At 43.5% G+C, this 16,476-nt stretch overlaps 1 protein-coding gene across 1 annotated transcript in view; it reads right to left on the reverse strand.

The window, feature by feature from the left end:
* Positions 1-8,397: 8,397 nt before the first annotated feature.
* csmd2 (CUB and Sushi multiple domains 2) overlaps positions 8,398-16,476 on the reverse strand; it is a 736,338-nt gene continuing 728,259 nt past the window's right edge. The window contains exons 65-66 of the mRNA XM_041212915.1: positions 12,150-12,332; positions 8,398-8,483 (exon numbers count right to left, since the gene is read on the reverse strand). Coding sequence (XP_041068849.1) covers positions 12,173-12,332 — 160 coding nt within the window. The 3' untranslated portion in view covers positions 8,398-8,483; positions 12,150-12,172. The remainder of the gene's footprint in view (positions 8,484-12,149; positions 12,333-16,476) is intronic.

Raw genomic sequence — 16,476 nt, forward strand, 5'->3', positions numbered from 1 at the left:
AGCCTGCATCCACATTGAATGGATGGCGGCTCAATTTCCAGGAACACATATTAAGTCTCCCATTAGCATGCAAGGGGCCTAATACCTGTGTTAGGTGGCTGGTCTAGATGCCTGAAAAACAGCTCGATTGATTGGGCCAGATGTCTTTCAGGTGCAGAATGTTGGTCCATAAACTGACCCCATTGTGCGTGTTTTACATTCAGACAAAATGCATTCCAATTTCTATGCCACTCAGGTTGGAACATAAAACGTTTTTTTGAAATGTAAAAGTCCATTCAAATTTTGCTTTTTATAGCTCAAGATTCTAGCTGAACATGTTTTGTGAAATCACTTTCCCTTGAAAAATTATCATCACAGCTTTTCTTCACATTAAAGATTTTCCATGCCATACACTTTCAGAACTTGCCTGTTTCATATAATCCTCAAAATCTTGCCCACTATCACTCCATAATGTGCATATCAGTCAGCCTTGTCTCTCAGTATAGAAGCCCTGCATCACAGTCTCCAACAAGGGTAAGTCCCACTGAGTAACATCTCAGTCCTTTTTTTTTCTAAATAAAAGCTAAACAAGTTAAAATGATGATTTTGAGACAACATATTGCTACTTTATGTGATGTAAATAAGAAACACAGAAAGAAATGGAGCAATAAACCACTGAGTAAGTTAGTTCTCAAAAAACTTGCCCATCCCTCTAGCTATATGAATGACAATTGCTGCACATTTATCTTGCTGTACACAGATTAAGTCAGCAACAAGTTATCAGGATTGTTAATGGTCTGGTTCCTGCCTTGCTTTCCTACTTTCTAATCTACTTTTATTCAATAGTGAAGCTTAGATAGTTAATTGTGAGGTGGTTCTACAATGATGCAATCAGGATGCAATCAAAGCAGATCAATATCTATGAATTGAACAAGGCAATATGTAGAACCTAACTTTTAAAAGTCCCCTGTTATCTGTAAACTCTGATATTGGAATCAGGGATGATAACATCAGGCATGATTTTGCTGAATGAAACCTTGTCCTTTCAGCCATATCAACACTTGACACAGAGTCCATAATCTGCTATATTTGTAATGAAGAGAGATCTTTGATGGTGGACTAACATTTATGATCCAACAACTGGGTACAGCGCGTTATGCAACATAGGGGGAATTTTATGGGGTCAGTAAGAGTGTGAAACATGACTGGCGAGGCGGCTTAATTAGGCAGGAGCCGAAATTTCACTTTCCTGACAGCAGGTTCAAATTTAGAGATTGAGTGTTGTGGCAAGTCGGGCATCATGGCCCCTGTGACAGGTTCCTAATCGGAACATATTTGCATGCCATGACTCATTATGTTAAAACGCTTTGTAATTACATCCTACCTTCAAGATCAAGTAAGCGGCGCACAAAAATCTCGTGGCACCCGGTTCACGTTTGTTGGCATGCAGTCAGCTTTGTGTAATTGTGTCTGAGGTCAGCGGTTTTCCTTTCTGAACACTACGGCACCAGGGAGGGAAGCAGGGGAATGGCAGCTTGCGTGGAGGCTCGGGACGAGTACAATTGTAGGTGGGGGGGAAGTGTGGTGTGGAGTGGGATCGAGGTCATGGAGGCGTGGAAAAGGGATCCAAGGGAGGACAAAAGGCAGGGTCGGAAGTATGGAGGAGTAAAGTGGGGGTTCCCGGTGTAGGTGTGGTGGGGAGCGGTGGGGACAGTCAATCAAGATAAGAAAATGAGGGGTCTGAAGGGCGGTCTCTGTGCTGTCTAAATGTGGGTCCATCTCAGGATGTTGGTTGGCAGAGTCTTTGCAGTGCTTTGAGTTCACCTACCACATTTTAATTATGCCCACTGAGAGTGATCTCAGACAACCTCCTTCACAATACATAGAAGGGAGGGCCAGCTAAGCCAGCAAGTTCAGCCATGTCCCACTGGCTGGGGAGTACAACACTGGACACTAACGTGAACACTAAATAAAGAATAAACACAAAAATGCATCGGGCTGAATTTTACTGACTGACCTTAAGTGGGAAAACAGGCGGGTAGACCCATAAATTAGGGTATATCTGCCACTGAGCCACCCGCCCCCCCCACCCAATCCACTATTTTGCAGGCAGCTGGGGAGGTGTCGGGTGGGTCGCCCGCCCTAGACCTGATTGAGGAGCTTAGGTGGACAATTAATGTCCAATTACTGGCCTCATCCTGCTGCCGCTCCGAAATAATAGACAGCGGGGGAAGCCTGCGCCAAAGGTGTAGCCTGGCAGTTTGACCTTGCAGGCTGCTGGTCAGTGAAAGGGTGGGGGAGCAGGCCCCTGTGCCAACTGGAGGCCCCATCCCACAGTTTTTTCCCCTTGATGTGCACTCTCCCACCCTCCAGCCCATCAGCTTGTCCCCAGCGAGATCTCGAACTTACCTGAATGTCCGGGATCCTCATTGAATGCCACCTCCTGCCCACATGCAGGGCCAGCAGTGGCTACCACTCCAGCTTGGCGCTGTTGGTGTGCAGAGCCACCGGCCTCTAATTGGCTAGCTGCTCTATGAGGCAGGACATTTGTCCGGAGACAGACGGAAGTCCCGCCCAATTCTAATTATGAAAAATTAAAGCGGCGTGAGCCGGCTAAGCGGACGCGGGCTTGCCTATGGAATTTGCGCTGGGGTGCGGGGACGCCCCTCCCTCAGTGTAAAATCCAGCCCATTGTTTCTGTCACAATAAATAAATGTTCCTCACTCCCCTGTAAACTTCAGTGCGGTAGTGACAGCATGAAATTGAAGGGATGGGATTCCCTCTGGGTTCCTGCCCGCCCATCTTGCAGTAATTTTGCACTGGGACGGGCAGGGCCTCAGGTGGGAAGCCCGCACTTGCCCCAACTGAGGCCTGATTAATGGTCACTTAGGGGCTGTTACTGTCCAGCCTCAATTTTTAGGCTGGCGGGCGGATTGAAGCTCTGTGGGGGAAAGTCAAAAGTAAAGGAAGTTAGATCTCAGGTGGGGGGGTGGGGTGCCTCCATCAGAATCGCCCGTCTGACTGGGGGCGCCTTCCTCTTACTGCCTGGTGACCACCGGGCCTCCCTCCCACATCCCACCCTGGCCTAACTTCTGAGACCCTGGTCATTTCCCCTTGCAATCCCCTAGGCCTTTCCTACCCTCCCCGCCCTGGGACCCCTGACACTTAGCTAGGTCTCTGGTGCCTGGGACTTATGGCGGGATTTTCTGTGCCCGCCTGCCACCGCAATCTTCCAGCCCGCTGCAAGTCAATGGACTTCTGGCTGTGAGGCCGCCTGGCCCACAGCAGGGCCAGAAAATCCCAGCCTTAGTCTCAAACTGACTGGTGCAGTTCCTCTTTTGTTCCACTGCAGCGCTGTCGCTGCAGGGACTGGAGAGCTGCCGACCAATCAGGTTGGCTGGCAGTTCTCCAAGGTGGGACTTCCTTCCGAGTGAGGGGCGGAACCCACCTACTGCCAATCACCACTCACTTGAGTGCAAAATGGCAGCAGGGCAGCCAAAGTCAGCAGTGATGTATTTCCCAACTCTTTGGTTGGCGGGGGCTATCGTAAAAGTTCAGGGCTATGTTTCCCCAGCACCATGCATTATAAAGGGGTGATAATTTTTCCAATTTTCATAAGTATAGTCAAATTTAATTATATCGTTTGCTCACAGGTTACAATCAATAACAGGGTGAGAAGTACTTCTATACCAAGAGCAAATTTTCCTATTTTATAGCACAAAGTTGAGGTGTCAGCCTTGGTTCAGTGGTAGCTCTTTTGCCTCTGACTCAGGACGATGTAAGTTCAAGTCCCTTTCCAGAGACCCAGTCTGGCATTCCAGTGGAGTACTGAGGGACAGTCAAATGTGATGTGGGTTGCTAAACCCCTGTCCCAGCTGACTTCTCAGGGTCAGGAGGTGAAAGATCCCCAGGCATTATTGCGAAGAAGGACTGGCAAGTGCTCCCGAGTATCCTGGCCAATGTATATTCCTCAGGAATACCCGAAGCAGATTGTCTGATCATTGCCTCATTGCTGTTTAGTGATCATTATGTGTACAAAGATTGCTGCGTTTTTAATGTAAAAGTGACTACACTTCGAAAGGCGCCATATTGCCATAAATGGGATGTCATGAATAGTGCTATATAAATGAAAGTTCTTTCTTTAATTTCAGTACCTATTGGGTCTGCACATTGTTGCATATTTATGAAGGCAAGTTGGAAAAATAAATATATTTTATAGTCACTTTTGTATATTCTCCGGTGTCCACTAGACTGCTAGGACAAAGAGCCCTGCAACCTTTCTCAATTCTTAATGGCTGGAATATTTAAATTTTTGGGCACCCAGATGAGGAGTCCACGTCCTTTGTCAAAGATCGTGTGGAGAGATGGGAATCATGTGACTTGAACCTCGAGCTGGAAGAACCAGTTAGACTGTTTTGCTGTACTGCAAAGCTCAGTCTGCCATCTTTCCTTCCACCAAACAGCAGCACAGAAAAAGGGATCTGCCCAGGTTTGAATGCCTGGCCCCATTTACACTGTTTTTACTGGAATTTGTGTACTGTCACCGACAAGACTAAATCTTCTTTACGTGCCTATGTCAACGTGGAAGTCATCTCAAATGGAAAAGTGAATTATCCAGCATCAATTCTGCCTGCCGACATCTGTGAAGGAGCACACTACTGGATTTTAATTCGAGAGTCTGGACTCAGGTGAAACAATAATTCTTTTCTCTAATCTTTACCTTTAAATCTTTCTTTCTCTGTGCTTCTTTTACAGTGTGCAAATAAACTAACCCTCTGAGTTCATCCTATCACAAGTTTGCTGTGGGGTTATGAATAGAAATTGGATCACACCAAAACTGAGGTATTGGGAGATATGCGACCGCTTATAAAGGGGAAAATAAAAATCAAAACACCTTTCTGTTATGGATGGGTGTTGAGAGGAGAAATCAGGGCTGTTTAAATTAATTCCCTCCTGTCCGTAACACACTATTCACCAGTGCAAATTTCTGATAATTTTATCTCTTTATGGTCCTTCAAGGAGGCTCTTAAAATTAAGCTTCTTTTAAAGGCACAAGGGAGCCCTTTAACACCTCATAAAAGCTTTAAAATACTAGAAATATTTAGTTTACTAAGAAACTGACCGGTGTACACTGATGAAACTAGTAAATGTTTCTGTATTGTTTTGTTTTTAAAGTCATTTTCATTTATTTAAAATTGGGTTATTTACATGTGGTGTACTTGGCATTAATTAAAATTGTTTATTTTGTGATAAACCCTTTTCCAACTGTATTAATAAAACTGCACCACTCTTGTTACCACTCTGAAATATATCAAGGAATATTTTTAATGCAAGGCTGGAAAGAAACAATTACATTCTAAAGCAGTGGCTGCTTTGTACTGGTTCTTAGAAGATATTACAAGTGAAAATGCAGAAGAATTTGACTGTAAACTTGAACTATATCTTCACTTCAGAAAGCTAATGCAATTTTCAGTGCAACTTATGGCCAAATTGTCGACTGCTCCCCAAGTGGAGATTCTACCCTAATCTGTTTCTGTCAGTTTTATTTCCTTTCGCCTGTTTTGTTCCCTCCCAACTGTTTTGACCTTTCATTTACTTTTGTACCTTGAGTCACACTTTATCCAAGCACAAGTACTTTGATACCATGTGGTGATGCTCCAGTCACCAGCTCACATCTGCGGATGCGCCAGACATCTGAGTAATGAAGGAAACTCCTGTATTGACAGGAACACTGAAAAATTGGAAGGCAGTTGTGGCAGTACAACCACAGAATTACAAAAGGACCTTCGATGTAAAATCCTGGATACCTTCAACTTTCTTTATGTCCGATGTCCATGACGGACAGAACAACTTTTAGTTAATGTGCCCTAAACACAGGCTCTCTCTTGTTCAATAAATGTATTTTTTTTACTTGATGTATATTGTTTTTTGAATTTCACTTAAGATTCTCTGTTTAATTGCAATCCAAAGGGATATAACTGTTTAAAATTTCAACTCTTAAAAAGTATGCCCCCACGGCGAGTTTGGTGGCAGGGTCTGGCATTTGATCAAGCGTGAGGGTGGCGGGTTGGGGACCCCACTGACTTTTCGCTTCCACCCTGATTATGTCTGTACCCAGAAGGTTCATGAAAGGTCTTCCCACCACGTCACCAATTAAGGCCCTTAAGTGGACAATTAATGACCAGTTAAGTGTCTCATCCTGCTACCACTGGTATTAATCCAGCCACGAGCGGGGAAGCATGGCAAGTAAGCCCATGCGGGGTTTCTTGTGGGATCCTGGGGGTGGTGGGGGTCTCCATTGTTCAAAGGCATTCAGTGCCTGATTGAGGTGCCCGGCATCATTAATGAGGGGGCCTGCTGAAAGCCAACCCCCTGCCCTTTGTGCTGAACACCCTCCTCCCCACAAACCCCCTCCCGCCATCACTAACCTGTGGCCTGGGATCCAGCAACAATCCTAGGTCTCAGATGGATGTCATACTGCCAGCAGCTACCACCTCTCCAGCGACCCACCCATTCATTAGAGCTGCTAACCTCTGATTGGCTGGCAGCTCTTGGCGGGCAGTACTTCTGCCCCAGGGTCGTTGATCCTGGGGAAGGCCCACTGCCTTCTAGCTCAGTGCCTGAGTGTCACTTAATTCAGCAGGCTTTTTCAAAAAGAGGCAATATGGGGTTCTCACTAGCTCTCAGTCACCGAGCAAGACCCCTGTCAATTCCATTAACTACCACCCGAAGTTCTTTGCATCCCCTAATGAAAACAAGTTCACCAATATTGTGCTAAACCAATAGGAGTTTAGATACCTACACACTCCAAAAGAGCCCTGCCCTGAAACTTATTCTAGCCCTACACCCCTTTAAGATCTTGGCAATTCTCCAATTCCGGCTTGGAGGGCATCCCCAATGTTAATTGCTGCAGCATTTGGTGATCAGGCTGTCAGCTGACTAGGCTCCGAACTCTGAAATTTCCTCCTCAAACATTTCTGGCTCTTCCTGTAAGATGATCCTTGAAACCTACCTCACTGACCAAGCTTTGACCACCTGTCCCAATCTCTCCTTATGTGGCTCAGTGTCAGACTTTGCTTGATAATGCTCCCTTGAAGCACCTAGAGATGGTAAAAACTTCGAACTTTAGAAACCTTTACAATGTTAAAGGTGCTAGGTAGATGCAAGATGTTGTTGTTGATAATGTCTCTCTGCTTCAACTTGATCCCTGGCATTTTTTTCACTGTGAAGTGACCTTCAGTGTCTTCTCACAGTGACAGCAACTCCAATATGTTCCCACCTGAATGGGCCCTCAAAATACTGTATTCTCACTGTAAGGAGAATCCCCATATCTTTCCATGGCAGATTTATCTTACATAAGCTACTATATTCAGCTTGGTGAGTTTAACAGCTCTGCACGAGAGACAACTGCTGTCTTTGAATTCTGGATGATTAGGAGTCAATAATAAGGCTATTGTTTTACAATGCTCGCCAGTGCAGGTAAAGTAAGATGAAAAGGGAATGTTTGTGATTGCACCAGAAGAGCTGGGTTTGTAACCAAGGCTGAGAGGACATCAGCTGGAATGGGGTTCAAATTTAAACCTTCTGCTTTTGGGTTTGATTGAGTTTGGACCTTATTGGCAACATTACAAACATCGGTAAATTGTTAAAGAAGGGTGATAATATGTAATGCATAACAGTAAATAGTTATGTTAAATGTGCCAAAATGCCGAATTAAGGTTATAATGATCTTGCCTTTTTGCAAATGGCTTTAAAAACATGCACACCTCTAGCTGTTATCAGGGAATTATAATGAATCCTACAGAATTTCAAATGTTACAACAGATGATTAAAAGGATACCTACATTTAGATACTCATTGATGTTTCCATTCTCTTCCTGGATTAATGTGTGATTATCTGCATATGTTGGATATTACGTATAGCACGAAGAAAAATGCTCAACAAAGTGAAGTCACTGAATATAAAAGGTTCATGGAAACAGCTCTCGAGTCCTGATGAGGACCAGAAACAACAACAAGGGAGAACCCAAGGTACATTTCCTCCTGGGAGAGCCAGATTCCAACATTTTACTTAAAGGCTTACAACACATGTATTTTCTCCTGTTGGTCATTGTGAATGATTATGCATTGCTATTCAAATAGATCCTTGTGAGAACCTGGTCAAAACTTCTCATCCTTGCTAAAGGATGGGCCATATTGTTTTACTTGTCCTCTGCCAAAATGTCATCCAGACTGGAAATGTTTACTTGGACGTCACTGAATGTTGAAGGCTAGATCTCAGTGATGTGTTCAGTTCATCATCACTGATGTACTCTCTTGGTTACCACAGTAAGAAACTGTAGTGATTTCTGGACACATTATTTGGCCTCCCCCACCCACCCCTGGCTCTTCATAACAGAAGTATTTTAAAGGGCAGCACCCCTAGTAGCTTCTCCACAGTCACTACATCTTTGAAGAAAAGCAGTCAAGTAGAATCTGATGAGGTGATTCTGGACTTCAGCATTCTGTTTAGAGAGAAAACAAAGGCATTTAAGAAAATTCAAAAAGTCAACAACTCTTAATAGATGTCACTGAATTCTGGATGTTGGAAGTTAGCAATAAGGCTGCCATTTATTTAGGGAGCCATTCCCACCATTAGAACAAAGCGAGGTCAGGGGATCTGAACTCCCTACACCAAGATTAAATCAATCCATAACTTTTATAATCTTCAGTAAAGTTTAAAATGAGACAGTATTAACATCAGCTAAAAAGCAAGGCATTGTAAACCTCTCCTGCTTGCAAATCATGGCAGGATGATCTAATTCGCCCAATTATTTTAGCAATTTTTACACCTTTATATGATTCCTACGCTCAGCGGTTTTATCACAAAACACAATAATTAGGAGCAAGTTGGCCCTTGAGTCTGCTCTGCCATTTGATAGGATCATGGTTGATCTGACTGTGGCCTCAACTCCACTTTCCCCTGTCTGTCCACCGCCCCATTACTTGTCATTTTGAGATTTGCAGGACTCAAGTTCCGCAGGTTTCCCTTCACAGAGCTGGATACAAAAGAATGTGTGCCAATTCAAGCATTCACTGTGCTTGCGGTGCTTTAAAAACAAACGGTATAATTTCCGAAAAATGATGTTAACAGAAAAAGATCCCTTTGTCCTTTTGAGAGCTCCAATACCTATTAAGACTTCATTGATAATGTGAAGGCACTGAATTAATGAGCAGCACTTCTGCCTGAAAATGGGGAAATCCTAACTTTCACATGGCATGCCTTGTTTGGAAATTCTATGCTTGCAGAACGCAACTCATGCATCATCTCAGCATGAGTACCATGTGCCAGTGTTGAGAGGTGGGCACAAATTTGCATGGAGGATATTTGCAGCAGGGACTGAGTGAGATGTCAAGGGTAAGGTTTTCCTGGTTGAAACATAAGCAGGAATGCCCCCTACATTTAAAAACCACCACACTGGGACACAGTGGGAACTTATTCTGTATCTACTCGAGCAAAATAGCAAAACATCGAATCTACAGATTTTTCTTCATGAATCAGTTATTTTCAATGGACTCTCTGGGTCTGACCATTGGCAGTTCCAATCTTAATTGCCAATGGATAATTACTGTGCTGTAATAGCCAGCATACACCAAGTGAAATAAAACATTACACTCTGATCAAAAGTGATTCATGCCATTATTAGAATTAAGATAAGCAATGAGAAAGTGCAGGTTCTTATATTGACAGTATCAACCAACAGATTTTTTTTATCAGATTGCAACATAAAATTAATTTTAGAAGCGCCATTGGGTTGGCACAATAGATAGAAACTATATTCTCAGCTAGGGGAATCCAGAATAAGGTGACATAACCTTAAAACTAAAATTGGCTGCCCAGGAATGACTTATTCCACACACCAGCATTTTGGAAATCTGGAACTTTGTTAAAAAGCTGTTGATGTGAGGTCAATTGAAAAGCTCAAAACTGAGATTGACAGATTTTATTAGGCAAGGATATTAAGCGCTAGGGCAGCAAGACAGGTTGACAGAGCTAAGGTACAGATCAGCCATTATTTAGTTAAATGGCAGAACAGACCTAGGGGACTGTTCCTATGTAATGTAGCATTTCTAAGTAACAGCAATGTCAGTCAGACAACAACTACAATGCACAAGTATAAGGGAGGAAAGGTGCCACTGAGTAGCCAAATGCTGCATTCCTTTTTTTAAAGTTTAGCTTCTTGGATTTGTTAAACTCTATACGAAGATGAAAATCTTAGAGGCAGAGGGAAGCTCCGCTGGGAAAGCACAATAGCCCCAGTGATAAGAAAATAAGCCACTTTGCCTATCAAGTGACTAAAAAAAATAAGAATTATAAAAGACACCGTGTATATCACTGCCAATAGAAAGTAATCAGAATGTGCAAAATGGTGATCACATTCTGAGGTACTGTTTAAACTCTAGCATTTTACTGGACTGCCAAGCAATTTGACAATTAAAAAGCACGAGGTAAACTAAGTTTTCATTGAGGATAGTCCGCTCAACTCAAGGATGAGTCCACAGATTTCAGTATTACTATCGATTTATTGCAAAGGTTTCTCTAAAGGTACAATTTTTGCTTGTTAAGGTTAGACATGTCAATGTTGGGAGGTGCAACTGGGTGCTTTTCTATGTTTTGTATTGAGAGTATCAATTACTCACAGGCCAAGGTCAGCGCAAGTTAGATGCAGAAAAATGTTCCATGTATTCAATTAGGTGATTTGCCTCAACTGCAGCCTCAGAAGATAATGGGCCGTAACTTCTGATGGGAGCCACTCCATCACTTGCCACATTTGAGTCAAATTGCCATTCCATTCAAAAGTTCTTAATTTAAAATCCAGGTAACTCTATCTCACCCAAACCTCCAACCCAGGCCGGGCAAAATCTGGCAGTGTAGCGTGTTCCTGGGGCCTAGCATTGAAAGGCTATAGAGTTGCAGGTAACAAATCCATGCTGCTTGGGGGAATCCCATGGAATGGAGAGTTCCCATGGGGATGGGGGGAATCCGTGGAATGGAGAGTTCTTGTCAGGAGTTGTAGTCCCCTGAGAGTTGGGGGGGGTGGTGGTGTCCTTTGCGGTAGATTGCTCGGGGCGGTTGTCTTGGATTGAGGGAGTCCAGTGGTGGTTGGGGGGGATGTGGGGAAGTAGTTGGGGAGTCCCCGGGGGTTCAGGGCTGTGTTGGGATGTCCCACTGGAGCGGGGAGTGGTGGGGGGTGGGGAGGAATCGGTGTGTATCTGTGCAATAGTTACCCAGAATTTAGGAGTGGTTTTGATTCTTTTAAATTTTTCTGGGTAACTACTGATGTAAACAAAGTCAGAACCATCTGAAGTTTGAGATTTAAATCACATTTTCGGGTGGTTACCAGTGTAGGAAAATTGCCCATAGGAAGTTTGCACTTCCCGGGCAATTGCTGTGCTAACCTTGCCTGGGAACCTCTGGGGGAGGGATTCCCCAGCACAGCTTTGGGGTACCCCTCCCAATGTGACACTCTGGAGCTCAGAAGGAACAGCCCTATTATCCTATTCTACCACAGTGAATGCTGCACACAATGTAGCAACCATTATTATGGTCTCTTTGAATGAGGGCATTCATTTAATGTAATCAGTACCGTATTATGAGCAACTTTATACATTTGCACCATTAGGAATTGGGTTGAGACATTGCAAGCTTCTTTTGTTTAATACCCCAAGGGCAAACAGAAGGTGAGGGTTTCAATCCATGTTTGGATTTGAATCCTAGTTTCAAAGGTGACATTTAGTTTTCAATAATTAACTTTTGAAAACAATATTTTTAAATTTATTTTCCTCTGCCTAGGTCACTTCTGACAACTGTTCCTAAGTCTATGGCAGTGCCATTTTTCAGTTGGTTACTTGATGATCTACCTGGGATCCACTTGCAACATCTGCAATAGTAAAACTGGAACCAGGAATCATGTGAGAGTAACTGTGGATGCAAAGCTCCCACATTTTTATACCCTGTAGCCCAGTAAGCTGGAACAGTGATCTGTGTCAATGAAACAGTTGCGAAAGGAAAATACACAGTGGTCCTCAATGGAAAATGGAGAACACTTGCACAGTTGTCAGTAAAGATACAAAGATGAGGCAGTGATGTTAAAACAACTTGGCTGTGCACCATATTCACTTCTACTTACCAATGTTTTGTAAAGAGAAAGTGCTATACTGCCGTGCATACAGTGCTCACTGTCACCTCAATCTCATTGGCCACGATGTCAGATGGTTGGACATTTCGATCATACATGGGGTTTTCAAAAGTTGCTCGACCATTTGTATTTTCATGGCCTGCAAAACCATTGAATGGTACTTTTGGCCTTTTCCTGAAAGAAATTTAGGACACAGTCAAATCCTGAGCCTTTTACGTAGAGTTGAAGCAAGCTCCTTTGCTTCATGCAGACAGTCAGTTCCAGCTACAAGCACTTTCCACTCACTCCCAATATATGCAATTCCAACAGATACAGAACATAATATGTCAGTGGATTGATCAGGATTTTACTGAATTTCTGCTAAATATGTACAACCAGCTGTGATTGTCACACAGCAGGAATGGTAAAATTAACCTTATTGTGGGTCAAGCCAAGTCCTATTGGTTTCATCGGCTATTAGTCAAAAGCACCAAAACAAGTTCCACAGTATATAATTCCCATCATCCATGCACTCATGTTTAGATATGGTTATGCTCCTCATAGTCAGAAGTCCTGTTTCAAGGAATTTTTTTGTGTATCCTGTACAGCTACATATAAACAGATAGAAACTCAGGTATAGCTAAGTAGAACTAAAGTAATACAACATTCAACCTTTTACGTACAGGTGGGAAACACTCATACACTCAGTAATGGTAGAGTCAGTTCAATTAGATGGATGTCCACTTTTGCTCCTCTGTCAGTAATGGTGAGTTGGTCTTGGGATGTTGGGTAAGCTCAATCATTGTGTTATTTATGCTAGGCTAGTGGGTAAGGTACTAGACTAGAAACTAAGATACCAGAAGTTCAAATCCCAATGGGGCAATGTAAATAAATTCAATTTTTGGTGCTGGTGGACCAGCACCAAAATGGCCACAAAAGCTGTTGTATTGTCATAAAAATCCAATTGTTTTTAAGAAACAGGACCTGCCATCCTACCTGAATGGTCTATATGTGATTCTAGTACCACACTATGGCCAGGATTTTACACAGAGGTGAACGGCAACAGCAACATCTACCAGCTGAAAAGTTGGGAGTGAGCCCGCCTTCGCTGGCCTGGAAAGCCATGATCAGATTTTACAGTCATCAGACACTTAACTCCCTGGGGTCGTGGCTTGCACCCCCATTTCGTTAGACATCCCACCTCCAAAAGTTACCAGCCAATCAAATGGCCAGCAGCTTTCCAATCCCTGGCAGGCCCTGTCGAGGGTGGGGGAGGGAGCACTGCAATCAGGAGTCAAACTGGGTTCAAGTGGGGTTGGGGGAGCTCTCTGTTGGACACAGGGTAATCAAACAGGAGTACACTCTGAGCTTGTAGCCAGGGTATACCTGGCAGCTCCACTACACGGCATGGGTACCCCGCATTGCTGGTAAAATACCAACGGCAGTGGGAAGAGGACCGTAAGTGGTCATTAATTGGCCATTTAAGGACCTCAATTGGCCCAAAGCCGGGTGGGCCACCTAACAGCCTAACCCACTGCTGGTAAAATTCTAGCAGAAGCGGGTAGACAATAGGCACCACACATCATTCCGTCTGATTTTATGCCTCCCCTTGCCTGCCAGCCCACTCCCAAGGGGAGCGTAAAATTCTGGCCTAATGTCCTCAGGGCAACTAAATACGGGAATATTGCCTTGCCAGCATTTAAATTCAAATAATAAAATAATTCAAGTGATGAATTGAAAGCTCGATTGCAACTCAGTGCTTTCAGGTTTAAATGGATTCCCTCTGAATTGTAGCAAGAAATTGTTAACAATATCCTTGTATTCCATGTCGTCATATCATATTTTAATGAAATCTCTATTTCTTTAGGTAGTAATAAGGTAACACCGGTCTTTATATTAAAACTTTGAGAGAAGCGATTAAGTGGGTTGATGTTGAAATGGCCACACAACAGCCAAGAGGTCATCAAAACAAATCTACACGTTGGATGTGGCCCCATCATATTCAAAGTTCTGTCACTTACATGGTCTTAGAATAAGATCAAACTGATGTTTGTAATCTCCCTCAAGGGTCAATCATGGTTCACAATGTTACAACAGTTTGACTCAGGGCATTCAACAAAAGTTAACTGGAAAATGCAGCTTCATACTGTTGGCATTTACGAGTGTGATGTCACAGAATTGCAGAGTAGTTACAGTGCAGTAGGAAGCTATTCAGCCCATTGTGTCTACATCAGCTTTCTGAATGAGTAATTCAGCTAGTGTCATTCCCCATCTGCCCGTACCCTGCATGTTCTTCCTTTCCAGATACCAGCAGTAATAAACTTGGAAGGTGCAGGACAGGTTTCTTGAAAGAAGCAGTGAATTTTATTAACAGACTTCAGAGTTGGCTATATGCTTGTTCCAAAACCAAGGCTAAAAAGCTCTGCCCCTAAGATTCCCCATGCTTAGGGCTGATTAGTCTATACAGTTATATGACCCCCATAACAATAACAAATGGTTTAACTTAGAATCATTACATTCCTCCCCCTTTACTTTTGTTTTACCCTCTTATTTACAAAACATCCTAACCCATATTAGATACAATTAAATAAAATTCATGCCATTATAAATTTAGTCTTTGAGGAGGTTTTCGGATTCGGGTAGAGCACTTACAACTGGGGGGTTCTTCCATTGGATTGACCTGCACAGGAATGGCATCATCAGGGACATCACTAGACAATGGCAGTTCAGAATTATTTACTTCAACAGAGACATCTGTACGTCTATTCTTTGTTGATCTGGCACCTCAGGTGTCGAAGTTTTGACTTCGTTTTCAGGTGGATTAACTGTTTATTGGAGGGTTTCCTGATTTCTGAGATGATCCACGTGTTTCCTAACAATCCCAATTTCCACTTCTACCTAAGGTAAAGGTCCTGTTTCAGAGATGATTGCACCAGCGGCCCATTTTGGTCCAGCTGCAAAATTTCATACGAAAACAGTGTCTCCCACAGTAAACTCTCAACCTTTACTGTGCACGTCATGAGTTACTTTCTGACTCCCATTTTTTCTCCCCACTTTCCCCTCTAAATTAGGGAATAGTTCACTCAATCTTGTGTGAAGTCGGAGTTTCATCAACAATTCTGAAGGTGTTAAATCAGTGGTCATGAGGAGTTGTGCAACAGCTGAACAAGGATCTTGAAATTCGTGTTTCTAATGTTCCCTCTGATACTTTCTTCATGTCTGTTTTAAAGGCTTGTACTGCTCTTTCTGCTAACCCGTTGGACAAGGGATGATACGGTGCTGTTCTGGTCGTGTTTAATCCCATTTAGGTTCACGAATCTTTGGAATAACTTCAGGTAAACCATGTACACTGAAACTCTAGCGCCACTTTTCAATGGTTGCAGACAAAGTAGGTGATCTTACTTCAAACACATCCATCCATTTGGAATGTGTCATTAATCACAAGAAATACTGTACCTAGAAAGGGACCTACATAGTTTATATGCAGTTGAACCCAGAATCGACCAGGCAACTACCACAGATGCAGTGGATCTGAAACGGGAAACTTTTGCTGTTGCTGGCACTGGAGACAATGGTGAGACTTTTCTCCCTGTCGTGCGGGCTGGTCGGGAGTGACCGCGGGCGACTACCGGCTCCGCGCCGCCATTTTATGTGGGCAGGCCAATTAAGGCCCGCCCAGCGTAATGCATGGCCGGTAGCGTTCAGCACTGCCTGTGCAGGTGGGGGGAGGAGGGAGAGCCTGCGCTCTTTCACACACAGCGCAAAAATCTCCCCGAGGCACGGAGCTGCCTCAGGGAGGTTAAGTTCATATTTAAAGTTTGAAATAAAAAGAGATAACAATTATTCAGACATGTCCCCTCATGTGACAGAGTTTTATGAGCTAGGACATGTTTATGAAGTGAGCAAAATTTATTTATTAATTTAATAAAACCTTCATGAAACCTCATCCCGCCTGTGGATGAGGTTTCATGAAAAACACGAAGGCTGCTTGAGCTCTTGGCCTGCCCACCAACTTTAAGGCTGGACGGGCAGCGTTCATAACTACATTAATTGGTCTTTAAGTAGCCTTAACAGGCCTTTGACAATGAAAGATTGGAATGACGCGTAGTGACGTCGGGACGCACGCCTGACATCACTGCACGTCATTTTACGCGTTGGCATGCGGGGTCTGCCCCCACATACCTACGTGAAAATTCTCCCCGATGTTTCACTATTTTTCTATTTCACTGTCTATGCCTGGCCACCAGTATAACTTTGTGTGACTATTTTCATTGTCAAAATATCAGGATGTGCACTATGAAGTTCTTCCAATAATGGTTCTCTTCCTTGCACAGGGATA

Source organism: Carcharodon carcharias, chromosome 19 (genome assembly GCF_017639515.1).
Source record: "Carcharodon carcharias isolate sCarCar2 chromosome 19, sCarCar2.pri, whole genome shotgun sequence".
In the NCBI taxonomy this organism is placed as follows: Eukaryota; Metazoa; Chordata; class Chondrichthyes; order Lamniformes; family Lamnidae; genus Carcharodon; species Carcharodon carcharias.